General features: G+C 42.7%; 1 protein-coding gene across 1 annotated transcript in view; it reads left to right on the top strand.

Moving 5' to 3' along the window:
* Positions 1-26,626, top strand: part of LOC137165356 (disintegrin and metalloproteinase domain-containing protein 29-like) — an 89,962-nt gene extending 63,336 nt beyond the window's left edge. Inside the window, exons 9-13 of the mRNA XM_067566634.1 lie at positions 6,090-6,167; positions 10,926-11,037; positions 13,992-14,106; positions 20,986-21,037; positions 26,360-26,626. Of these exons, the coding sequence (XP_067422735.1) occupies positions 6,090-6,167; positions 10,926-11,037; positions 13,992-14,106; positions 20,986-21,037; positions 26,360-26,401 (399 nt within the window). The 3' untranslated portion in view covers positions 26,402-26,626. The remainder of the gene's footprint in view (positions 1-6,089; positions 6,168-10,925; positions 11,038-13,991; positions 14,107-20,985; positions 21,038-26,359) is intronic.
* Positions 26,627-26,857: the final 231 nt, after the last annotated feature.

Below are 26,857 nucleotides of genomic sequence, written 5' to 3'. Positions count from 1 at the left end.
AGGGCGGGACCGGGCCCCCCCACCCAGCCGCACCACCGGCATAGCCGTAAGGAGCACAGACCCACGGGGCAAAACAGGCCCACCTTGCCACAGTATTTAAAGATTTGTCCATGGACAGAGAGAAGAGCTTTAGATTACATAAGGACAGCCATGCTGGGTCAGACCAATGGTCCATCTAGCCCAGTATACCATCTTCTGACAGTACCAATGCCAGGTGCATCAGAGCGAATGAACTGAACAATTAATTACTGAATGATCTGCCCGCCTGTCATCCATTCCCAGCTTCTTGCAGTCAAAGGCTAGGGACACCCAGAGCATGGGGTTGCATCCCTAACTAACTTGGCTAATAGCCATTGATGGACCATTCCTCCATGAACTTATCTAATTCTTTTTTGAAACTCCCATTATATTTTTGGCCTCCACAACATCCCCTGGCAATGAGTTCCACAGGTTGACTGTTGTGTTTGTTTGGATCCTTTTAGCCTTTAAGCACCCCTTTTACTTTCTTGAAAAAGTATTTCCTTTTGTTTGTTTGAAACCTACTGCCTATTAATTTAATTGGGTGACCCCTGGTTCTTTTGTTACATGAAGGAGTAAATAACTCTTCCTTATTCACTATCTCACACCATTCATGATTTTGTAGACCGCTACCATATCCCCCTTATCAGTCTCTTCTCCAGGCTGAAAAGACCCAGTCTTTTTAATCTCTCTTCATAGGGTAAAACAGCGAGAGTCTTGTGGCACCTTAAAGACTAACACATTTATTTGGGCATAAGCTTTCATGGGCAGAAACCCACTTCATCGGATGCAACGTCATAGGGTAGTGTTCCATAACCTTTATTATTTTTATTGTCCTCGTCTTTCCTTTTTCCAATTCTAATATATCTTAGTTGAGATGGGCAACCAAACTTGCATGCAGTATTCAAGGTGTGGACATATGCACGTCAGATGCAGTGGGTTGCAGCCCACGAAAGCTTATGCCTGCAGAAATTTGTTAGTCTTTAAGGTGCTATAGGACTCTCGTTGTTTTTGCTGTCAACAGACTAACACGGCTACCTCTCTGGAACTTTTCATTCTGGTAATATATTCCTACTGCTGTACTCTTATTATTCAAGCATTGATTTTCATCATTCCACCAAATTTCTGTGATGACTATTTATATCAATATCCTCATTTAATACCAAGCATTCAAGTTCACTCATCTTAGTATTCTAGCATTTGTATACAAGCTTGTACAGACTTCTAGCATTTGTATACAAGCACTTTTAAAATTGGCCACTTTTTAGTTGTCTGCCTTCATGTGATGTAATTGAATGGGACTCTTTTTCATTTGACTGTTTCTCTTCAGTTTCTACCTGTACTTTATCGACTTGTATCCCCTCCTCTTTATTACTGTGTAGAGAATCCCCAATAATAGACCCTCTGTTATGGGATGTCTTTGTCCATACTGTGTGCTCCTCTGCACCTGTCATCTTTCCCCAGCCTTTGGTTTAAAAGCTCCTCTACAACCTTGTTAATTTTACATGCCAGCAATCTGGTTCGGATTAGGTGGAACCCATCCTTCCTGTATAGACTCCTCCTTTCCCAAAGGTTCCCCAGTTCCTAATAAAACTAAACCCCTGCTCCCTACACCATCATCTCATCCAGGCATTGCCACCTTGCTGTTCTGCCTGTCTAACTATCCTGTGGAACTGGAAGCATTTTGGAGAACGCTACCATGGACTTTCTGGACTTCAATCTCTTACCTAGCAGCCTAAATTTAGCCTCCAGGCTCTCTTTCCTTCTTTCGCTATGTCATTATAATCTACATGTACCATGACCACCAGCTCCTCCCCAGCACTGCACATAAGTCTATCTAGATGTCTCGAGAAATCCAGTCTTCACACTCATCGGGCAATTCACCATATGGTTCTTCCAGTCATCACAAACCCATCTAGCTATATTTCTAATGATTGAATCCCCCATTATCATTACCGGTCTCTTCTTAATACCTGGGATTCTTTCCTGAGAGGTATTGTTAGTGCGAGAGGATAGTATGATCTGGAAGGAGGGTCCCAACTATGGGATCATTTCCCTCTGCTCCAGTTTGATGGTCTCCTTTGACAAGACTTTCATTCTCATCAAGAGCACAAAGGCTGTCAGACTGTGGCTGGGACCACTCTGTTGTGTTCCAGAAAGTCTCTTCTGTGTGCTTCTGTCTCCTTTAACTCGTCCGGTTCAGCCACTCTGGTTTTAAGAGCCCATACTTGGTCTCAGAGGGCCATGATCTCTTTGCAGCAGATGCACACACATGCCACATGCCCACAATGTAATTCTGTATGCTGCATTTAGTGCAATAAATTCAATTGCCCCCAACTCTGCTGCTGGACTTCTGCATGCATTCTTTTTACACCTGCAGTGTTTTTCTTTTTTGAGCTTTTTGTTTTGTTTTGACTCTCAAAACACCATGACCAACCATCTCAGCAGGCACTTATTCCAGGATTACGAATGGGAGCTGGATTTACAGAACTTCAGTCATATTTTTCTGACCTCAGGGTTTCTAAGGATGGAACTCTTTGATACTGCCACGAAAAGGAAATGCTGGAAATTCTTCTTAAGAGGAGGGCTGGGTGCTTACTCCTTAAGGTATATGTTCCTCATTCTTTGGATGAAGGGCCCTCTCTATGGATAATCTCCAATACTGCTGATCTTGAGAGTGTTGAACAAGGTTAAACATGACCATGCCAGGGCCCTTTTACTTGTCCCGGTGTGTACAAGACAAGCCTGATACCCTTACCTGATTCACCTCACCTTTTTTCTTGTGTTGTCTTCTGTTCATTCCCCATCTGCTATTTTACTATTCCGATTGGATGCTTCAGCCCAACCTGGGAATTCTTCATCTCAGAGCTTGGTTACTCAGTGGTTATCTGGGACAGAGACTTCCTGTTCTGCAGAGATAACAGGCACTGTTCATCAGTATGAAAATGTCTGTCTAAACCACTTACCTTCATAAATGGAAGACATTTCACCACTGGTTTCTCCAGTGATAGTTTTCACCTGTTCACACTTTCCTCTATGTTGTTCTTGACTACCCTTTGGAACTGAAAAAGTCAGGACTCTCCATAAGTTCTGCCAATGTTCACTTGGTGCCAGTAACTGCCGTTCATTCCTCTGTTGAGGGATTCTCAATGTTTGCTCACTCCACAATAGCAAGATTAATTAAGGAGCTGATGAACCTTTTTCCACTGATTAGAGAGCCTACCTTTGTATGTGATCTAAAGTTTGTCCTTATTTGTCACATGAAACACCCCTTTGAACCAATGGCCAGCTGTCCCCATCTTCACCTGGCCATGAAAATGGCTTTCACAGTGGCATCACTTCTGCATGAAGAGTCGAAGAAATGGGGGTGTTGTGAGGCATACACTGGCTACCAGTTAGGCTGCAAATCAGGGAGTTAATTGATGAGGAACAAGTTCACCTGGACAGGACAGGCAAGACCTGTAGAAAGCCAGGTAGCTGGCTAGAGAGGGGCATGGCTGCTAGGGAAGGACAGTCATTCCCTGGAAACAGAGAGGAGTTTTTGTGAGTGCAGGAAGGCAGACTTCCTGAGAGGAGGGTGTGGAGGAGATGACGAACCCAGAGAGGGGGGAGCCAATTAGGTAGGAAAAAGCCCCGGGAAAAAGCAGCAAGGTCACAGGCAGTATAGGCCTAGGCTGAATGTTATTGGGTCCCTGGGCTGGAATTCAATGTGGAGGGTGGGCCTGGGTTCCCCTGCCAAACACTGGGTGTTGGCTCAGGGTTCTGGAGATGTCCGCCAGAGAGCTGGTCTGGAAAGACTGTGATTTTCCCCAGAAGGGGAGGGACTTAATGACCAGGTTCAAGGGCAACAGACAGGAAGCAGCAGCACCAAGAGCAAGAGAGGCCACATATAGAAAGAAGACAGGTGGAGAGACCACTGAGGAGGGCACAACTGAAAGAATGAGCTAATCCCCAGAGTGACCAGCAGGAGGTGCCATGAGCGCAGAGGAAACCCCATCACTAGACACTTTAATTGAAGATCCTCCCATTACAATATTCTTCAGGAAGAAAGTTTAATTATGACAATATCCTAAGTTTCTCCCAAAGGTATGTTTTGAATTCCATATTAACCAGGTTATTCAGCTTCCAGTCTCTTTTCTGAAACCACACCAGACCAGTGAAGAAGTTGTTCTCCACACTTTGGATGTCAGAAGGGTATTAGCCTTCTATCTGGACAAAACTAAACCCTTTTGAAATTCTCCCAGAATGTTTGTTTCATTTACAGAGAGATCTAGGGAATCCACAGTCTCCATTCAAAGACTCCAAGGTGGATCCCTTTTAAGGTGCTAGCCCATTCTACAAGACCACAATCTACTTCTATCGCAATACAGAATGATATTCTAGTGGCTGAAATTTGTAGAGTGACACCCAACACTATGCCTTGGTTCACGTAGCCAGATCACATGCTGCAGTAGACAGTGAAGTTCTGTCTTCATTGTTGGACTCAAATCCAAAGTTCTTTCCATAGATACTGCTTGGGAGTCACATAAATTTGAGCATCCACAGGGATGCTAGTGAAAGGAGATGTTACTCGACTTGTGCAGTAACTGCAGCGCTTTGAGATGTTTTTCCCAATGGGTTCTACATTACCTGCCATCCTTCCCCTCTGCTTCAGAGTTTCATCTTTTGGGACATCATGGTAGGGAAGGAACTGAGGGCAGTTCACCAGCACAGCTCTATACGTCCTCGACACAGGGCATAAGGATGTCTGGAGCTCATGAGTGTGCCCAAGGGTACTGCTACCAAAAATCTCCAATCAAAGGCTTATGGGGTGCATGTGCAACTGAAGTACAGTACAGAAGTTGCAATAGGGATGGAACTCTTGAAGAACTGCAGTTACTGCACAAGGTGAGTAACCTCTCCTTCTGTACAGTTTATTTTATTTCTGAAATGATCATTTCTCCACAACAGCATCAAAGGAAATCTGTATTTTGATTCCAGACCCACCCCTTTTTCCTCTCATCTCAGTTTACCACAATCATCCTAGGAATTTCAGATCGATGCCCCCATCTGACCCATTAGCTACTCACCTCCTTGCTCTCACCTCCCCATATGATTTTCAACTATGGATTGATTTATAAAGCACAAATCTTAATCCTAGATGTCCATTTGATATTCTAAAGATACTTGTTTGTGCAGCTGCTCATTGGGAATCTCCCCAGCAGGAAGTTTCCTTAATCCTGCAAATGGCATCGAATATATAATGACAGACAAGTTGTCTCTCAAGTAACGCTGGAAATCCTGGCCAAAAATGATTAAATCTGAGCAGCTGACAGGGTAACAAGTGAAGATAAGAAATGTAAATGCATTGCAATCATAGAAGATGTGGGTTGGAAGAGACCTCAGGAGGTAATCTAGTCCAATGCCCTGCTCAAAGCAGGACCAATGAATAAAGGGGGAGCCAGTAGAGGAATACAAAGGAGGGGGAGGGTTATAAGGTCAGAAGATTGATCTAGGGTGATAATTTTGAATGGATGGGGAGCAATGTGGAGATGCTAGTAAAAAGGATGTTTCAGTAGTCAAGAGATTATGGATGAGTTTTAGCTGTTACCACATAACACTGCTTCTTAAAACTCAATTCATATATTCTTCCACATTACTCTCTTGACTTGGCATCTGATGCCTGTTTCAAGAAAGCAATAGTGCAAGGCTTTACACTAAAAATACTTAACGGAGAAATGCTTTATGCCAGGAACTGACTCTTCGAGTAGATTGTCCATATAGATTCGCCCACCCTACTTCTTCAGAGTGTCTGATATGGATTCTGAAGATTTGAAAGGAACTCTATTCTGCAAATGAGCACATGCATAACCTTAATGCTTCCTGCTTTCAAGAGGGCTTTAATTGTGGTGCCAAAATCATGTGCACCTGAAGAATGTGACTATGCTAAGAAATTTTGGAAAAAAGTTATTTATCATTAACCTTTCTTTTAGACCTATAGCATGGTTTCCACATCTAATAACCAGTCAGAAAAGAGACATTCCTAATGTCATTCTATTATCTAATGTATATTTATTTGTGAACTTTTACAGATATGTATAAACAGGACATGTGTCAATATAACAATTCTGAATTATGATTGTAATTACACAAAATGCAGTGACAGAGGGGTAAGTAGTAAAGATTTTAACAACTTCAGTATTTTAGCGTATAATATGTAGGACACTGAACTTAGTCTCTTAGAAGTGATGCCTCACATTAGACTTAAGATTACTTTAGTCGGACAAGATCTTGAAAAGCAGTAATTAAAGTATTTTCAGGAGGAAGTTTATCAACTATTCTCCATTTGAGGGAAAAGCCATATATGACACATGCTACAGTAAGATCTTCAAAATAGCCAGATCTCATGCCATTTGGGATTTTATTGCTAATAAATTATTTCTATATGTTGCACTTAGTCAGCTGCGGAATCAGTGCAGAACAAGAAAGTCAGGTGCTACATTCCCATAGCACAAGATGAAAGTTTCCTGGGGTCTTCAAGAATAGCCCTGAGTGGAGCACATTATACTCATGCATCCTGGAGCTAACCAGGATAGGATTTAGAAGGTTGCACACTTCATTGTTTCTGTAAGTCAAGCTCACTGCTTGCACCATCTTGCATCCCTGTGTTAGAGAGTGAACTGGTACTTAGGAGGAGGAGGAAAATACAACTCCCAAGAAATTGACTCCAATTAAGTATTTCCTTCAGAGGTTGCTGGATGTGGGAAGGGTCTGGGCCTTTATAAGCCAGATTGAGCTCATTCCAAGAAGGGAAAGGTGTGGTAACACTCCAGAAGACTGGAATGCTGAAGCAGTACTGTTGGAAATAATTTTTCTAAATACATTTACTAAGGTTCACCATGACTTAGCTGCTACACAAGTATTCCTTTATTAGTCTAAAAGGCACTCAGTGTTGATTACATTCAAAATAGAAACACCAGCATATACACATTTATACTCTATATTTTAGTGGCAATAGAGTTGTAAGCATTGCTCAAATACTCACAACATGATCAGGCTTGGGATATATTGTCCCATCTTGGCATGGCAGGGAGGAATAAGAAAAAGCTGTGACAAAGGAACCCCTAAAAACCTTGCCATATATAATCAATTATTTACTGCAGCTGGTACCCAATTAACCATATTTTCTTTATTTTAAAGAATTATTTACTGCATCTGAACCCCAAACCTTAAATAAAATAATGCTGGTATTTCAAGGGTAATACATTTAACACAAACTCCTTTTTTTCTCATTTTAGCCTCTCCTCTTATTCTTTTTGGTCACAAGCTTTGGACCTATCATTTGCACTAACATCAAAACTCAATTTAAAACCATCGTTTAGCAGGTCTATATTCCTACAAGTATCTATGGAAAAACAGCTCCAGAAAGGGTCAGGAGAAGAGAGAAACACTGATGGGGAAAAACTGAATACTCATACATCCCTTTTTGAGTATTAGTAAATTAATGATCATCTGCCAAACTCCGTGATCCAGGTGAGAATCCACCTGTTCACATCCTCCATTTCTCCCTATAAACTCCATTTTTGTGCCACCTTCCAATCCACCTCTATTTCAGGAAGTCCTCCTGCCCCTTCCCTCATGCTAGGGGCTCTGTATTACCACCCATGCTCTGCCTTCCCAGCCCCTGGTGTCAAGGGCGCTCTGTGTTTCTGCTCATTCTTCCTGCCCCAAGGATCTCTTTTTCCCCTTAAGATGGAAGGCGTGAACAGACACCTTATTTCCTCTTTGTCCCCCACAACCATGAAGCAGACTTTGGGGAGGCTGCACAGTGAGAGGAAGGAAGGAAGATAAATTCTGTATAGATGAGTGTAGGGCCACTTCACTTTGCTCAGCCAAAACCTGATCAAAGGTCATAATCTTCAGGCAAGATGAAGTGATAAAAAGCATTTTCGACCATCATTGTCCACTGGGATTCCGTGGCTTACTGGTGGATACAGTAGTACTCACATTTCTCACAGAGGAGCGTGAGGCTTGCAAATCTCTGTTAACTAAAATCCTTTCAGATCCTCAAATGAATGGTGCAAAATACTTCATTACTTTTCTTCCTTCTGAGTAGGCTTCTCATCCACGGACAGCCAAATCTGCTCTTCTGTATTGTCTCTTGTTTTCTCCCCCAACAATTTTCATCACTTCAACAAGAAAATGGTAGAACAATAATTTCCCTTGCTCCCAGTGGCATAGCACTTCTAGATGAAATTCATAGGAATTTTTACAAATCCTGTATTTTACGGCAGTTCTATGACCAAAAGCCCTTCTTCTGTCATTTTGTTAATGAAGAGATTGAAGCCTGGTCTATAATGCCGGCAAAATTCAGCAGCAGTCAACGGGAGTTACGCAAGCTACGCAGAGTAGCTTGCGTAACTCCCGTCAACTTTGTAGCTTCCCTTTAGCGTGCCGTCTCCTCTGCGCTGTAGGGAAATGTGTTCCCATTGACGCAGTGCTATGCTTTTTGGGGAGGTGGTTTTATTAGATCGACTTCTGGATCAATTGAGCAGTGTCTTCACTGCCGCTCAATTGAATTGGAAAAATCAATATAACGGCAGCGAATTTGCCGCCGTCAGTGTGTACATAGCCTCAATGGCTCCAGAGTGGGGGCAGAATGGGAAATCCTCAGAAAAATAGGTGTTCTCTTCAGAAAGACTGAGTCTATCCCATGCTAATTTTAAAGGAGAAACTTGTTGTGCAGGATGAAGGGCTGTTAACTGTAGGTACCAGCTTAGCTTACGCACCAAAATTAACTGGAGGAATCAGGAAGAGATGAACATAGTTATTTCAAAGCCTTTTGGAATGAATGACAATGAGAAAGAGGAAGACTTAACTTGCCCTCAAATTGCAGTCAAATGTAATATTTATGTGTCTCACTACAACAAAGTTTTAAATATCGTCACCTCAATGGCAGCGCAGTCACTGGGATTCCTGACAAGCTGTCCAAAGTCCCAGCACGATACAGACTATATTGGAAACCTACTAGACGTAGCTGTAAGGCTTGGGGAGCTGGAACCCTGATCTTTTGGTTCCAAAAAGCCAAAAGTTTCTACTGCTTAAGATAAAGGCAAGCTCCTGTCATAGTTAGTAGTAGAATTGTGAATTTCACTAAAAAGCAGCATGACACTGTTAGTCCACTTACCCACCTACCAGTTAGACAATGTTCAGCCTGAGCAACCGACATGCTCAGGATTTGATGTCTGGCAGTCAGGTGCCCATCTGCAAGGTGATCTATGCAGACCATTGATGCAATTACTATTTAAATCAAGCAGACACAAATGGGAAGTTGGGACAAGAAGCTCAGGATGTTTGTGTCCTAGTCTCAGCCGGACTGTGAGGGAGTTAAACTCCTTCAGTGGGCTGAGAGAAAGAGCCTCGCCTATAAAGATCATCTTAAGTGCCAGGCTTAAGGAGAAGACTTGAAGACTGTAGTTCATTGGCTAACTGAATAGCACAGAGAGAGGAAGCCATAAGAGATTAAGGGTTTCAGCAGGAAACGTGCTCTTGGGAAGAAGCACAGCTGCCCAAATGGAGAAGGGAGGATTTTGTGTGTGGATTGGAGCCTGGGAAGGGGATAAGCACTCTCTTCTTTAGCCCTCCTGAAGAAAGGGGAGCCTGGACTATTTTTGGCTTTCTTGATGAAAGGGAATGGAGGGATTTTAATTGATAACCCTCTGAAAAATAAATGTGGTTTATGAAATTCTAGTAACAAAAATTCAAGTAGTACCTTTACTAAGAATCACCCTTTCTTAAAAGCCCGTTCTATAGTATAAAAACCATCTGGCTGATTTCTGGCCTCACCTGAGGCCTCTGTACTACTGAGTATTATCCTGAGCTCAGCCAAGTTCTAACCAAGCTTTTTGGGGTCATTTATCACATATTTTTGCACAAGCGGACACAATGGGAGCCCAAACTTCTTATGCCCTTTAGGAACTATTGCAAAGTAAACGTTAAATTATAACAACCGGCATTGTGTCCTGATCTTGATTTATACCTACAAGTAGAAAACCTGTTTTATGATCCTGTGGCTTCCCCTCTACCTCATGTCAGGGAATGAGCCATCTTCTGCTTTCCAAGTTACATTCCTAGCACCAGATGGTGTAGTGCAAAAATAGAAACAGTAGCTCTTGCATGGCTGAAAATAGAATTCAAGACTAAGAGATTAATACAGTCAGCTTCACCTGGCTCTGAAGGTAAAAATATACTCCTCCAAGATAAGAATGCCCAGATCTCTACTTCTTATAGTACAGTCCAGAGAGAAGGAAGAAACCAGCTCTGCCATATGCAATCTGCCGTTATTTTTTTATACCTATCTTTCCCTTTTGGGGCTTTACACCTGATTTCACTAAGGGTTTCAGTAAAATTAAAATTTCTTTTATAATAAATTAATAACTCTACATATTGGATTTTTTCATCTGAGGGGAAGTTTGCTCTATCATGTACTCTATTTTCAAAGGTTTGGTGATCCCTACCAGAGAGGGTATATGGTGACTCAATTAAACATGGTCTTCCAGCTCCAAAATACAGCCCTATACAAGATAAACTAAAGGAGAACTCATTTAACTGGTTAGAGAAGTTGGTTCCATTTTTTCTCTTTTCCTCAGCCATTAGATGGCAAGATTGCACATTAATGAATCAAAGTTAGTAAATTAACTCCTTCTGCCAAAGATGGAGACTTTGGATAACTAGTTATCTTGTTGCTCATACCAAGAGACTTGGAGAAATGTAAAGTAGCAGCTAAGAAACTATCATTCTGTCTTTTACTTAATATGTGATGCCATGCTGTACAAGGCAGTTAGAATGCACCAATAGCTCAAGAAAGCTGTATATTAATCAAATTACTCATTTGTTTCATGTTATTTACATCCTTAATTCTATTTCAGGTGTGCAACAGTAAGAAAAATTGCCATTGTAATTATGGTTGGGCCCCTCCAGACTGCAAATACAAAGGATTTGGAGGAAGTGTTGACAGTGGGCCCCCTCCAACTAGCAAGAGTAAGTGCTGTGATACACTAAGCACGCTATATTTTATCCTGGTTTTAGTCTAAAGCCAGGAACCTGTAACTTGTATTCTAATGTGGTCCTTGCAAATGTCACCCATACCTGACACATTCAGGCTATACAACTATAATGTGGTCCACTTGGGCTGCCCTTGAAAGGTTCTGGAAGTCATTACTTAACACCCAAAAGGCCTGATTCTGATATCCTTCGAATTCCCAATTATCACTCTGAGGTTTGACAGGCTCTTGTCCCAAGATCAGGCCCAGTATTATTAAAATTACTGTATAATTGGGAACCCTGATGTGCACAGTTGTGACACTCACACTATAAGTACACTTCTGTGTTTAGAATATTTTATTAATACATTTAGCTAAGTCACAAACACTCTAAGCCAGTAAAGTGGATAAAGATAATACTGAATGTACATCTGAATATCCATATACACACAACATCCCTTACAGAACTGAAATGGAAGCCATTATCTTACTCATCATCATCATCATCACCTTCCTCCTCATCACCTCTGCCCATCATGCTGGCATCTCCCAAGGGCTAAATCTCTCCTCCTGCACACAAGCATGGATACAACTTTTATAATAAGTTATGCAGATGCCACTATGGCTACTGCATATTCAAAAGAGGTTTCTCCCCTCTTCCTTATTTGTATTTCCTCACTCTACTAATGTTAACATGCCCTTCTCCTATATATTAGTATGTTAATTATCTCAACTTATTATCATATGCATCAGTTTGTTGCCATGGAACAAACTGTTGTGATCTGATATCTGCAGATGTTCTATCCAAAGTCCAGTGTTAACTCATATTCTTGTGATTAGCTTGTGTCGTTAAAGACAAAATTCCCCCTTACACACACTATTTCCAGTCCCCTAAATCGTATAGGTGACCATTAGGCCATTTGTCTATGCCAAAGTTCATAGGCCTCAAGCCTTATGCTAACTGCAGAAGCCAATGTCTTACAAGTTACAGGCCTGTAGGTTCCTTGCATTACTGCCAAATAAAATAAATGCTAAAGCTAACCCCTTCTGCTACACAAGCAGCACCTTACTTCACAAATGGTTCCACTGATGTCAGTGGGATCTTGTGCAGGTACTAAGGTACTATTCATCATGAATAAGTGTATCAAAACTTTGCCTGAAATAGACACCAGAGTCAAAAAAGTAGTGGAAAGAATGTGATGCACTTTTTTCTACCTAGCTCAGTGGCGCCTATTATGTTGCTACTCAAACCCCTTGAATTTTCTTCCTACCAATGTAAGATTTCTCTATTTTAGCATACGATTAAATCCACCAGTCCTAGTAGTCATCCATTCCTTTTATGTGATTATTACTTTCCAATTTCTATAAACTCACTGAATTCCTATATCCCCCCAATTCTTCAAGTGATTGTTCACATGTAGTCCTTTTCTAAGGTGCATCTGGAGTCAAAAGGACGGTTTCAAGTTGTTGAGTACCAAGTAATTTAATCTTAGAAATCACTAAAATGTTATTGTCTAGAGTAATAAGAAATAATAGGCCAAATCTTAATAAATGTCTCTCTTAATGCCAATTCAAGTTCTTCACCTCACAGCGACTAAACTATTAGCAATGGCTAAACTAATGACTAAACTATTAGCAATGACTATTGTTAAAGAAAGGGAAAAAATTAAAACCAAAAGAGAATGCAAACAATCAAAAATAGATACTTCAGTTACAATCTTGTCCATATGTCTTTTGACAGAGATTACACCTTTTCAGAGTTGGTCAACCCTTGGAGAGGACCATAGTACCTTATTCCCCAAAATTGGTAGTGAGTCTTGTCTTAGTGTATCATAAATAATAAAACAGTTTATAGATGGGCAAAACACATTTGTTTAAAGGCAGGTGAGCTCTGTTTGAGTTATGGAGAAGAGCGTAAGAACAGCCATCCTGGGTCAGACCAATGGTCCTAGCCCAGTCTTCCAACTGTGGCCAAGGCCAGATGCTCCAGAGGGAATGAATATAACAGGTAATCATCAAGTGATCAATCCCATTGCCCATTTCCAGCTTCTGGCAAACAGCAATCCCTGCCCCTCCTGGCTAATAGCTATCCTCCAAGAACTTACCTAGTTCTATTTTTTTAACCTCGTTATAGTCTTGGCCTTCCCAACATCGTTTGGCAAGGAATTCCACAGGTTGAGTGTGCATTATATGAATAAATATTTCCTTTTGTTCGCTTTAAACCTGCTTCCTGTTAATTTCATTTGGTGACCCCTACTTTTTGTGTTATGAGAAGGAGTAAATAACACTTCCTTATTAACTTTCTCCAAACCAGTCATAATTTTATAGAACTGTAGCATATCCCCCGTCATCTTTTCCACACTGAAAATTTCCAGTTTTATTAATCTCTCCTCATAGGGAAGTTTTTTCATACCCCTAATAATTTTGTTGCCCTTTTCTGTAACTTTTCAAATTCCAATACATCTTTGTGCAAATATAGTAACCCCATCTCAAACAGTATTCAAGTTGTAGGCGTACCATGGATTTATAAAGAGGCAATATGATATTTTCTGTCTTATTATCTATCCCTTCCCTAACAATTCCTAACATTTTGTTAGCTTTTCTGACTGCCCCTGCACGTTGAGTGGATGTTTTCAGAGAACTATCCACAATGACTCCAAGATCTTTCTTGAATGGTAACAGCTAATTTAGATCCTATCACTTTATATGTATAGTTGGGATTATGTTTTCCAATATGCAGTACTTTGAATTTATCAACAATGACCAAGTTTGGAGGCCCTCTTTGCTAGTATTTTTAGATAATTTACGTATGAGATAGCTGTATGTGTGTGTGATGCATGCACACTTCATACAGGCACAAGCCTCAGTTTCTACAGAAATATTTGTTACAGTTGTATGAGTGACTCTTGAGTGCAAACAAATTGTAATGTTCTGTGTTTGTTTCTTTCCAAGTGTCCAGTAGTGACATTATCATTATGGGAATAGCAATTGGAAGCATCCTACTTCTTCTTCTGGTTATCAGCTTTGCCATATATAAAAGAACTCAAATTGCTCAGCTCTTTAGAAGGCAAGTAAAATTCCATTTATGTTTACACTATATGATAAGATTGTGACACTTTTACTTATTTCTAATCCCAGCTTCCCCAATGTTTTTGTTCACATAACACTTGGTTGTAAGCCGGCCATGCATTACTGGCTACCTGTAAAAGCACCTGTTACATTTCCTTACTTATATGTACAGGGCACACATGGAGGGGCAGGCAATGCAAAGGACTTGGTCTCCTCAGGAGCCTAGGCTCCCCATCGAAAAGTTGGAACTGAGAGTAATCAGGCTGGCCTGTGAGCGATTCCTCCCGCACATTCACAACCAGTCAATCCAGGTATTATGGGACAACATGACAGTGATCTATTATATCAACTAGCAGGGAGGAGCACACACCTCACAGCTTTGTGTAGAGGCCATCACCCTCTGATACTGGTGCATACCTATACAGATTACTCTGACTACTGTGCATTTGCCAGGAATACAGAATATCATGGGAGACCTCTGAGCAGACACTTCTTCACAGAGCTTGAGCAGGAGTGGAACGACTGACTCTATAAAAGTGTTTCAGATGTGAGGTTTCCCAACCACACATCTTTTCCAGTCACATATGAACAAAAAGTGCAGGGAGTTGTGCTCCATAGGGGGTTGCAATCCAGGCTCTCAGGGCAACGCTTTTCTCATATAATGGTCAGTAGCCCTGAGACAGCCCATCTTTAAAAAAGGGAAGAATGAGGATCCAGGGAACTAAAGACCAGTCAGTCTCACCTCAGAGCCCGGAAAAATCATGAAGCATATCCTCAAGGAATCCATTTTGAAGTACTTGGAGGAGAGGAAGGTGATCAGGAATAGTCAGCATGGATTCACCAAGAGCAAGTCATTCCTGACCAACCTTATTGCCTTCTATGATATGACTGGCTCTGCGAATGTGGGGAAAGCGGTGGATTTGATATACGTTGATTTTAGCAAAGCTTTTGATGTGGTCTCCCACAGTATTCTTGCCAGCAAGTTAAAGAAGTATGGATTGGTTGGGTGAATGGATTATAACGTGGATAGAAAGCTGGCTAGATCATCGGGCTCAACAAGTAGTGATCAACAGCTCAATCTCTACTTGACAACCGATATCAAGTGGAGTGCCTCAGGAGTCGGTGCTGGGGCTGATTTTGTTCAACATCTTCATTAATGATCTGGAGGTTGTGGTGGATTGCACCCTAAGCAAGTTTGCAGATGACACTAAGCTGGGAGAACTGGTAGATACACTGGAGGATAGGGATAGGATACAAAGTGACCTAAACAAATTGGAGATTTGGGCCAAAAGAAATCTGATGAGATTCAACAAGGACAAATACAGAGTCCTGCACTTACGATGGAAGAATCCCATGCACTGATACACACTGGGGACCAAATGGCTAAGCAGCAGTTCTTCAGAAAAGGACCTGGGGAGTTATAGTGAACAAGAAGCTGAATATCAGTCAACAGTGTGCCCTTGTCGCCAAGAAAGCTAACGGCACATTGGGCTGCATGAATAGGAGTGCTGCCGGCAGATCGTGGGAAGTGGGAATATTGTGTCCAGTTTTGGGTCCCCCACTACAGAAAGGTTGTGGACAAATTGGAGAGTCCAGCAGAGGGCAATTAAAATAATTAGGGGAGGGGAGCACATGACTTATGAGGAGAGGCTGATTGAACTGGACTTATTTAATCTGCAGAAGAGAGGAGTGAGGAGAGATTTGATAGCAGCCTCCAACTACCTGAAGGGGGGTTCCAGGGGGGATGGAGCCAGGCTATTCAGTGTTGGCGGATGACAGAACTAGGAGAAATGGTCTCAAGTTGCAGTGGGGGAGGTCTACATTAGATATTAGGAAAACCTTTTTCACTAGGAGGGTGGTGAAGCACTGGAATGGGTTACCTAGGGAGGTAGTGGAATCTCCATCCTTAGAGATTTTTAAGGTGAGGCTTGAAAAAACCCTGGCTGGGATGATTTAGCAGGGGGTTGGACGAGATGGCCTCCACAGGTTCCTTCCAACCCTAATATTCTATGAGATTATGTGTTCCTTCTGATTCTCTTATTACTGAGGGTAATGTATGTTGGACCTAAGAAAGGTTTGCTTGACTGACATCCAGGTTATACAAAGTACTACTTCAAAAGACTCTGTGGGGAAATATTAGACAACAAGTGGAAAAGATTTTTGTTTTGGTGTGACCAATGAGGAATTTCCTCTTTATAACCAAATATTCCAGGTGTGCCACACTACCTAATATCCTTAAAATGTTTGGGATTGTCTCAGTTATCTCAGGAAACCCCTGGTGGCCATCAGCGCATATCATCCACTGATAGGTACCTACTCTTTATTTTCTCACCCAGTCACATCCTGGTTCCTGCAGGATCTGATTCAAGTCTTTCCTCTTGTGAGAAATCCTGTACCAGCCTGGACTTTTACCTTTTACTTTTATCAATCCTAACAAAGTTGCCATTTGAACCTCTATCATTCTACTCTCTGCTACATCTCTCAGTGAAGATAGTATTCTTGGTCGCTATCACAATGGTCAGAGGGGTTGGAAAGTTAGGAGTACTCATGGCAGACCCAGCCATACAGTTTTCCAGAAGGAAAAGGTATCCATGAGACTGCATCCAATATTTATCCAGCAGGTGATGTCAGATTTTCACACCCACCAAAGTATTCACTCACCTGTGTTACCAAGAACTTTACTCTAGTAGAGAAGAGGTAATATGGTATTCCTTGGTGTTCACAGGACTCTTGGCTTTTACCTACAGTGGACAAAGCCAATTCGTGAGTCTCCTAGCTCTTTGTATAATATGCAGACTGAATGAAAGGAGAGGCCTAAGGCTGTTGAAGTGGATCTCAAGATGCATTGTGATAGCGTATTCAACCAGAGCCCAAGCATTTTTCCTTTTGAGATGTTCCTATTATTGACATATGCAGAGGAGCAACTTGGAGCCCGGTACACACATTCACGAGGCACTGTACTCTGGGGCAAACAGCCAGCTCGGATGTGCCTCTGTGCATGGCAGTTCTACAGTCTGTTGTGGCATAGGACTCCAGGCACCAACCTCCTTGAAAAAGACACTGCTTATGAATCACTTGCAGTGCACTACACATAGGGATAAGCACTTGAAGGACAATGGGATACTCACTTTGTAGTAACTTGAGTTCTTTGGGATGTTTTGTTCCTATGAAGAGTGCATTTCCTGCCCACCTTCCCCACTGCCTAGGTTCCTGGGGGCCTAGCAATAGAGAAGGAACTCAAATGGTAGCAATCTGGCAGCCTCCTTTAGTCCCTTGGTGCAGAGCATGAGGAGAGCTGGGGCGCATGTGTGGAACAGACGGACACTGCTAGGGAAAAATCTCTGATCCTGGGTGCAACCCTGACGTGCACTATGCATAGGGACAACGTATCTCAAAGAACTCAAGTCACTGCAAGGTGAGTAACCCATCCCATCTGTTTTTAACCTGAACCTCACCATTCCAAGGAAGAAGCTGCTCTTCACACCTTAGAAAATAAAAACTCTCCTGATGTCTATCTAGAGATACCCCGTAAAGCATTTGGCTATCCCCCAGATTGTTGCTTTCAGTGACAGAGTTAAAGAAGTCCCTGTCTCCACCCAAAGACTGTCCAAATGGGTTACTGGCTGCATTTTATTTTATGAAATTGCTAATTCCAAGCCTCCTCCTAGAGCTGCAGCCCAATATACCAGATCAGTCTACATCCATAGCTCTGTTCAAGAATGTTTCACTTGCAGAAGTCCATAAAGCTGCCACCTGGGCTTCCCTTCACATCACCTCAAAGTCTTAGACCAATATCAAAAGCACCCACTTCCTGTATGGTGGAGAACCCAGAGAAGAAAAAGAAGAGGTTATTTACCCTGTAAAGTGACTAGATGTTTGTCCCCATGGGTGCTCATCTACCCACCCTCCTTCCCCTCTGCTTTGGATTCTTGTCTTGATGGGACTTTGTGGTAAAGAAGAAACTGAAGGCAGTTCACCTGACACTGCTCTATGTATCCTCAGTATGGGCACAAGGATAGCTAGGGTGCATGTGTGGCTCCAATGGGCACATGGGCCCCTGAAGTGGAGCACGCATAGGGACAAATATCTGGAAGAACTCCCGTTACTGTAGAAAGTAAGTAACCTCCCCATCTCTTCACTTCCCCCTCCCTGCAAACAAATAGTTTCTCCCACCCACATCCAGCCTCCTTAACAGCTCTCTATTGTCCTTTATCTGGTAGGGACGTGGTTCATCCTCTGTCAGCAAAGGGTGGATTCCACAGCCACACAGAGGCATTCCCTGTTAAAAAACATTTATAATAATTGCTTCAAAACAGAAATCAGAATTCATAAGTTGTACATACACAGGCTCCCCAAGCTGTCATACTTGTGTTCCTGAAAACTGCAGAGCAGGACACAGTTTATTTTTTGGAAAGTGAAAAATTCCATTGGCCATTTTTGGGTCTGAGGCTTTCTTCCCCTTTCTCTCCCTCTTTGACTCCACCCCTGCCACATACATACGTATTTATTTTCACTGGAGAGTGGGGAGAAGATAAAACAAAACTGTGAGAAAGTGGGGGGAATGGCATTTTCTTGCACTCTTACTGTTTTCCAACTTTTTTCTTGCACTCTTACAGTTTTCCAACTTTTTTCCAGTAGAAAACTGTGTAAGCAGGGGAATGGGCCTGCTATTGTAGGGAACTTTCCTGGCTTGTACACTACCCTGGTAAAGTTGGCTAGGAAAAGGATCTGAGTCCCTCCTCCCACTCTCAAGGGCTCCCTTCCCACTCTCCTGTGTGGTGGGGTGCTTTGGGGCTCAACCCCCAATCTTGCCATGGTGCCAGAGGGTACCCACCTGACCTCGAGGGCTCCTGGCTCTGTGGATGTAGGGAAGGCGGTGGATGTGATATACCCACTCTCCTGTGTGGGATGAATGCCTGTAACACCGACAAGGCTGGGCCCAGGATTCCTGGGGCTCAACCCCCAATCTTGCCATGGTGCCTTAGGGCAGGGGATTGGAGGGTGTCCCCACTCCAGGGTACTAACTCTGAACTGGGCCCAAGCTTCCTGACCCACTGATCATTGTATACAATGCAAAGCAATATAATTTATTACACAAACAGCAACCAAATTAAATAAAAAAAAGACAAGTAAGAAAAGAGGATAAAGGTTAAAGGAAAACACCCAGCACTACCCCCTGGCACAGAACAAGGAGCACCACAAACAGTGTCTCTGGGATTCATCTTTAGTCTGTCACATGTTGCAGGCCCACTGTCCAGGCCCTGGCTATGCAGTGCTCTGGGGATGCAGGCCCAGTCAGACCAGGGATGCAGTGCTCTGCCAGTAGCCACACAGTCCCAAAGTCCCCTTCGCTCTCCCCAGCTGCTCACCACACACCCAGCTCCAGATGGCTCCTGCCCCAGCTCGCTCTGCTTCAGTGCAGCTGCGCTTGGCTCTCTGGGATGCCTCTCTGGCTCTGCTGCTGTGGGTCAGGTCAGCTCAGCTCCATTCAGTTTTCTGTGCTCCTCTTCCAGCCTTCCAGCTGCAGGCTGCTTTGTTCTTAGCTCCCCTCAGCTCTGCCCAGGCAGGCAGCTCCAGCTCACAGGGAGGGCTGGGCTCCCCCCACCCTCCTGGCTCCCTCATTGGCCTGCCCGCCCTGTCAATCTGGCTGACCTGAGTTGGCCTCTCTCCACTGGCCCTGGGGGCTGTCTGTTCCAGGGTCCTGCTTCCTCCAGAGATAGCCAACCAAAAAGACCCACTAAGTTTCAGTAAGAGGCTAATAGACCCCTTACATATGGAGTGGGGGCAAAAACAGGAAAGAAAATGGAAGAGACCCCACAATCATCTTAAAATGGAGAATGAATATTTTTTAATCTTCAAAAATCAAAATGACTTTTTAAGTCTAGACAAAAAAATCAAAATTTCGTGTGGGAAAATCAAAATTTTCCATCAAAAATGAAGTTTCCCTGCAAAAAATTCTGTGAGAAGAAAGCCTCATTTTTTCTCCTGGAAAACTTTACACATGAAAAATGTTGACTGGCATTATTAGTAGCATAGGTGAGAGCTGGCTGGCCTTCCCCAGTTTTCACATGAATGTTAGAACTGTAGTGCGTAATTTGAACTATTTAAATGCTATTATTAAGCAAAGGGAAATTCCTTTTTGGTCTTTAAAAAAAGAAAAGAAATTTAATGTAGAAAAAGTTAATGCAGAGTTAAGGTTACACAGCTAAAAAGACAAAATTACAAAGCGCTGGGCTCAGAATCTGACAGGATGTCCACATACCATCTAATGTCCAGTTTTGTTCAATAAAGAGTAAATATGATTATTCTATTCATTTCTGAAATTCAGCTAGTACATTACAGAGACTAGCTTTCCTGATCATCAGAATGCACTTATTTTAGTTTTTTCAGGACCTATTGTAGCACCCTGCCTTCAAATTTAATAAGAAGCTTGTGTGTGGTTAGAGGAGCATCTTACCTATCTAGCATTGGGGCTTCAACTGCCTCAGTTTCCCTTCTGCCTGCAGTCTTCCAAAGATGGTAGGCTGCTCTGGTGCCTTTAGGAGGTTGGGTTTTTTGTTTTTTGTTTTTTTGCCATTTTGCCCTCTTGCCAAACATCAATTTAGCATCAATCCCCTGGAGTGAGGAATGCCAGAGAGATGGAAGCTGCCAGGAGCCAACATTTGCAAATTGATTCCACTTACTTAAGGTGAAAGAGAAACACTTTCACCCAAACTGGTTTAATCTGAAATGCAGAAACATGATTATATAGTTCATTAATATTCTTTCATGTAACACAAATGGTTTGATAGATTTTAAGAAGCATCTTCCCTAAACCAGCCATAATAATTATGATTTCAGCATGTATTGTCCAAACAGCATGTGGTTTGTATTATAGGCCCTCCAGAAAAAGACAGACAACACAAGGTGGTTCTGGTGCTGCAGACACAGTAAGTGTTTTTTAAGATAGCATGCTTCAGTTATTCTTTAATATGTGAAGAGCATATGAGTGACAGGTATTGAAACTACTATAGATAAGTTTCCCAAAGCCATTCCATCTTAACTTTTATTTTTAGTTCCTTGAAGCTTTCTAAAACATTCACTTTTGGGGATGAAATTTTCAAAGCCCACAGGTTGCTTTTTTTTTGGGAGGTTGGTTTTTCTTTTGTTTTGTTTTTTTCATTGTAAGCAAAAGAGTTGTGAGCTATTTTACAAACAAGGAGAATTGGAAATACATTTTCCCAATGCAAGAAAATTTCTGCAAGCTTTCTGTGAACATTTATAGCACAGAAACATTTTGGGGTAGTGTGACAGGGTGCTGGCTGAAAACTTAAGGCAAAGTCAGCCCTCTGCCACTGGACTCTTAACTGGCAGCTCTTTTTTCTCCACCTGAGGGGTCTTCCATGAGACCTCTCCGAGCTGCTGGTCTTCTACCAGGACCTCCTCTGGACCTGGAGGCTGGTCTCTGCAACCAGGTCTGGGGCAGCTGCCTAGGGGATGGATCTCCTCGCGGACCCCTACTACACAATGCCCATCTCAGTGTGCAAGTGGCAGAGTCCTACTTGGTGCACCAGAGACTGGTCCTGGCAGGCGTCACCAAGATCGGAGACCTCCTGCACTACGATCGGGGTGACTGGGTGGATCCCCAAGTGCTGGGGTGGTGCATGGGGCTCTCCACCCTTCGAACCTCCCGGTGCATACTCCAGGAAGTGCGAGTAGCATGGCCTCCCACTGCTTGGGCCTACCTCAATAGAGTCCTGAGAGGGAGCCCTCTCCACCTGCCACTCACCCTGGGCCCTCCGTACCTCTTCATTGGGACCCCGCCCCACGAGCCCCCCTCCCGATTGCCTCCTGTGCACACCCTGAGACAGCTGCGGGACCTGCAGCCAGCATGCTTCCGAACCACGCCAGTGACACATTTCCGCACACTCGTGCACCACACTCCATTTTGTCGCCCTCGTGTCCCACCCTGACACTGAGTGGTGGGACCTCTTACCACCTGTCAAGGGTGAGAGACCCCAGTGGGCCAGCCTGTATTCCACCTTGGTTCAACTGGGACATCGGCTGGCGGCTCCTTCACAGAGCTGTGAGCACGGGCGTGTACCTGATGAGATTCACCCCCCATCCCGAAGCCTGTCCCTTTTGTGGCATGAGGGAAACCTTGGTGCACATCTACCTGGAGTGCGCCGGTTTGCAGCCCCTATTCTGGCTCCTCCAGAACCTCCTCCTGAGGTTCTGGCTGCACTTCTCCCCACATCTTCTGATCTTTGCACACCCCAACCATGGCCCCACAAAGTCACAGGACCTCCTTGTCAACCTTCTCCTTGCCTTGGCCAAGGCAGCCATCTACAACACCAGGGAGAAGAGGTTGGCAAAGAGGTGCTCTGCGACTTTGGGGCCTCCTTCCATTCCTGCATCCGCTCATGTCTCCGAGCAGAGTTCCTCTGGGACTTGTCCGCTGACTCCTTGGCTACCTTTGAGGAGCAGTGGGCACTATCCAGGGTCCTGTGCTTGTTGTTCCCATCAGGTTCCCTCCATCTTCCCCTTTGACCTTCTTACCTGTCCTTGTTTTTTCATTCGTTGTCCCCCGTAATTAACTGAGTCCAGGTTCAGTGGCTTCTCCCTTAGTCTGGGGAAAGAGGGTGCTTGCCCACACCCTGGAGCTAAAATAGTACTGAGCCCCTCATGAAAGGAGGATTGGAGTCATCTGAGTGAGCCTGCGGGGCAGTGGGCCAATAGGGACCAGCTGCTAGGCTCCTTAGGCAGGTCCTATAAAGGATCACAGAAAAGGAGGAAAGGGGGGATGAGTGACCAGCCTGAGAGGGAGAAACCACAATTGGAGGTGAGCTGCCTGTGTTAGTGACTAGAACTGTGTGGCCCTTGAGCCTGGAATGTGTGTGTAAATAGATGGTGGTGGGTAACAGCCTGTGAATAAAGAGCACTGGTGGGAGCAGGAGGCTGAGATCTGTGGGTGGTTTGTGGGGCAGAGGACCAGAGCACCGGTGGGGCCTGTGCCAACCGGTTACGGGTAGCAAATTAATATTTCGCAGGAAAACAGCCCTTCGTGAAGAGAAGTGCTTTTTAGAGAAAACTCCGCTTTGATTTGGGTGTATGACAGTAACTCTGGATTCATACCAGTGGAACTCAGTTCAGAATCAGGCTTCTCGTTTCACTGAATTTGCACCTTGTTCAGGCCCTGAGACACTGGAAGTGTTTTACAAATAGTTCCAGATTATAGAAGTTATTTCTTGTTTTTTTAAATGAGTAACTAGGAAATTCTATCAAAACTACATTGAGTGAATCATAGATTCATAGATTCCAATGCCAGAAGGGACCATTGTGAGCATCTAGTCTGACCTCCTGTATAACACAGAACTTCCTCAAAATAATTCCTAGAGCAAATCTTGTAGAAAAACATCCAATCTTGATGTTAAGATGGTCAGTGATGGCGAATACTTGGTAAATTGTTCCAGTTGTTAATGGTGAGTATAATTAAAACTTTATACCGCATTCCCAGTCTGAATTTGTCTAATTTCAACTTTCAGCCATTAGATCATGCTATAACTTTCTCTGGTAGGTTGAAGAGCCTATTAAATATTTATTTCTTGTGTAGGTACTTAGTCATCCCTTAATCTTCTCTTTGTTAAACTAAATAGATTGAGCTCTTTGAGTCTATCACTGTAAGTCATGATTTTTAATCCTTCAGTCATTCTTGTGGCTCTTCTCTAAACCGTCTCCAGTTTATCAACATCATTCTTGAATACTGGATATAGTTTTCCAACAGCAGTTGCACGAGGGCCAAATGCAGAAGTGAGATAACCTCTGTACTCCTACTCAAGATTCCCCTATTTATACATCCCAGGATTGTATTAGCCCTTTTGGCTACCAAATCTTTTTCAGAGTCACTGCATCTCAGGATGGAGTCTCCCATTCTGTAAGTATGGCCTACATTATTTGTTCCTAGATACATACATTTATATTTAGCCATATTAAAATGTGTTTTGTTTGCTTAGGTCATGTTATCAAGTGTCTCAGATCATTCTGTATCAGTGACCTGTCCTTTGTTATTTACTATTGCCCCAATTTTGTATCATCTATAAACTTTTTCAGTGATGATTTTATGTTTTCTTTCAGGTCATTAATAAAAATGTTAAATTAGAGCCAAGAACTGATCCCTGAAGGACCCTACTAGAAACACACCCGTTTGATGAATCCCTATTTACAATTACTTTTTGAGACCTAATAATTAACCAGCTTTTAATCCATTTAATGTATGCCATGTTAATTTTATATATTTCCAGATTTTAAATTAAAATAGTGACAGTTCAGGGCAACTGCACCTGTATTTCTCCCTCATGATCCAGAAAGGGCACCCATTATAGGCCCCTGGCTGTTCATCTGTCATATCTCTTGGGCAGAGTCCTACATCTCTTTTTCTGACCCGGGTTTTTCCAGGTTGCACAGTTGCCTGCCTACACTGTGAGTTCCCCAGCAAGCCAGACTGCCTAAATTGGCCTGTGTCTGTATTTTGCTTTCTCCTTAGAGGCTATGAACAGTTGTAATTGCTCATAGTTGCAAGTTGCCACAGAGCCCTTTCTAAGCAATCACATTTATTCTTAAGGTGAAAGCATTAAAAACAGATTAAAATAATAGAAGAACTTACATGCATGCCAAAAAAGCTTATAAGAGGTCACTCCACTCCAATGGCAGGTATCAGTCCTTCCAAATCTTCCCTTCACCCTAGGGACAAATGGTTTGTCTTGTCCATTTGCTGGTTCAGAAAGAAGGCCCTGAGTCAGTTTAAACTCAGGCTATTTATCCAAAAGTCCTATCTTTATCTGTTGGCCTCTGGAGAATCCAGAATGTAATCTAATATGTTAATCACACAGTTGCAACTTTAGATACACAGGTAGCATATTTTAATCAGGATCCAGTGTAATCCATGATTCTGTAGCTATGGAATTTGCCAAGAGGCTCACAGACTCTAATGTCAGAAGGGACCAATAGGATCATCTAGTCTGACCTTCTGAACAACGCAGGCCACAGAACCTCACCCATCTACTCCTATAATAGACCCTGGCCTATGACTGAGTTATTAAATTCCTCAAATCATGGTTTAAAGACTTTAAGGTACAGAGAATCCACCAGCAAGTGAGCTGTTCCCCATGCTACAGAGGAAGGCAAAAAAAACCCAGAGCCTTTGCCAATCTGCTCTGGGGGAAAATTCCTTCCTGACCCCAAATATGGCAATCAGTTAAACCCTGAGCATGTAGGCAAAACTCACCAGCCAGATACCCAAGAAAGAATTCTTTGTAATAACTCAGAACCCACCCCATCTAACATCCCTTCACAGGCCATTGGCATATCTTTCACCAGTAGTCAAAGATCTGTCAATGGCCAAACTAGGCTGTCCCATCATACCATCCCCTCCATAAATTTATCAAGCTCAGTTTTGAAGCCAGCTAGGTTTTTTGTCCCCACTATTCCCCTTCACTCCTCTGATGGTTAGAAACCTGCATCTAATTTCAAGTCTAAACTTCCTAATGGCCAGGTTACATACATTAGTTCTTGTGTTCACATTGGCACTAAACTTAAATAATTCTTTTCCGTCCCTGATATTTATCCCTCTGATGTATTTATAGAGAGCAATCATATCTCCCCTCAACTTCCTTTTGGTTAGGCTAAACAAGTAATGTAAAAACTCTAAGGACCCAGTCCTGTGTTCCTGCTTGACTTCAATGGGCTCTGACTGAGCACAGGGTGGGATTCTCCCTAGTGGAGCTACTGCTGGATTGGGACCTATGTGAATAAAGTTATACTGGAAATTTTATATCTAAATCAGTGTACGTACTCCAAAAGTGAAAAATGCATTGCAAGGTGCACACACACGTGTGCACACACACAGTTGCAGAAAAATTGTGTAATGATCTATGAAATTTGAAAACCAGTATATGAGCATGCAATGCAATATCCTAAGGCATTCATTCAAGTGGCAGCATTAAAGTTGTGTATGCAACTGATCAAGGCTTGGAGGCATCTGGATATTTTTGGTCATTATATTTATTTATTTATCTCTCACATAATCCTGGACTGTGTGACTATTTCTATTTTAATTTTGTAATAATTTTCTAAGGGATAAGATGGATGAATAGTGAGGCTTTTATTCTAAATCTAAAGAAAGGAAATGTCCTGACTTGAGTATTTAGCTGTACAACTTTGCCAGTTAGATAGACTATGCTTTAATCATTTTTTACTGTTTTGTTTTTTTTTAGAAGAGTGTGAAGAAGAAGAGCAGTATTCGGTCTAAAAATTAGGAGGGAAGCTATATGTTTAACAAAACACAGAATACTGGATGTTTGAAAAAGCAATGTTTTTTCTTATCAGTTCAGCCACTGAAAGAGTATGTGGAACCCTGCTGAGATAGTTGTGTCAAAACTCCCAACTACGTGGGATTCATGGAAAATTTCTCTTTTTGAAACTGTCAGTTTATTTTGTTCTTCTGTTCCACTTTTTATGTGAATAAAGAGGTTTTGTCCTTATTTATGCTTCTCTTTCTGTATTCACATAAGTGTCTCCTCAGAACTTCATAGAATCTCATCCTGCTTCTAAGGTGGTCCTGTCCTCTGAATGCTTAGGATTTATCCCTAAAACTCTCCATCCCTAGGAAGCAGAAACTTAGCTGTTCTTCTTGGAGTGCTTGCACATGTCCATTCCACTGTAGATGGGTATGCGCCTCATGCACAGTAGTCAGAGCATGGTTCTATTGCCAC

Source organism: Emydura macquarii, unplaced genomic scaffold (assembly GCF_026122565.2).
Source record: "Emydura macquarii macquarii isolate MOO-44397 ecotype Brisbane River unplaced genomic scaffold, CSIRO-AGI_Emac_v2 contig_38, whole genome shotgun sequence".
NCBI classification, from domain to species: Eukaryota; Metazoa; Chordata; order Testudines; family Chelidae; genus Emydura; species Emydura macquarii.
The sequence above is the reverse complement of the archived record's forward strand: the minus strand, read 5'-3'. Positions and strand labels throughout refer to the sequence as shown.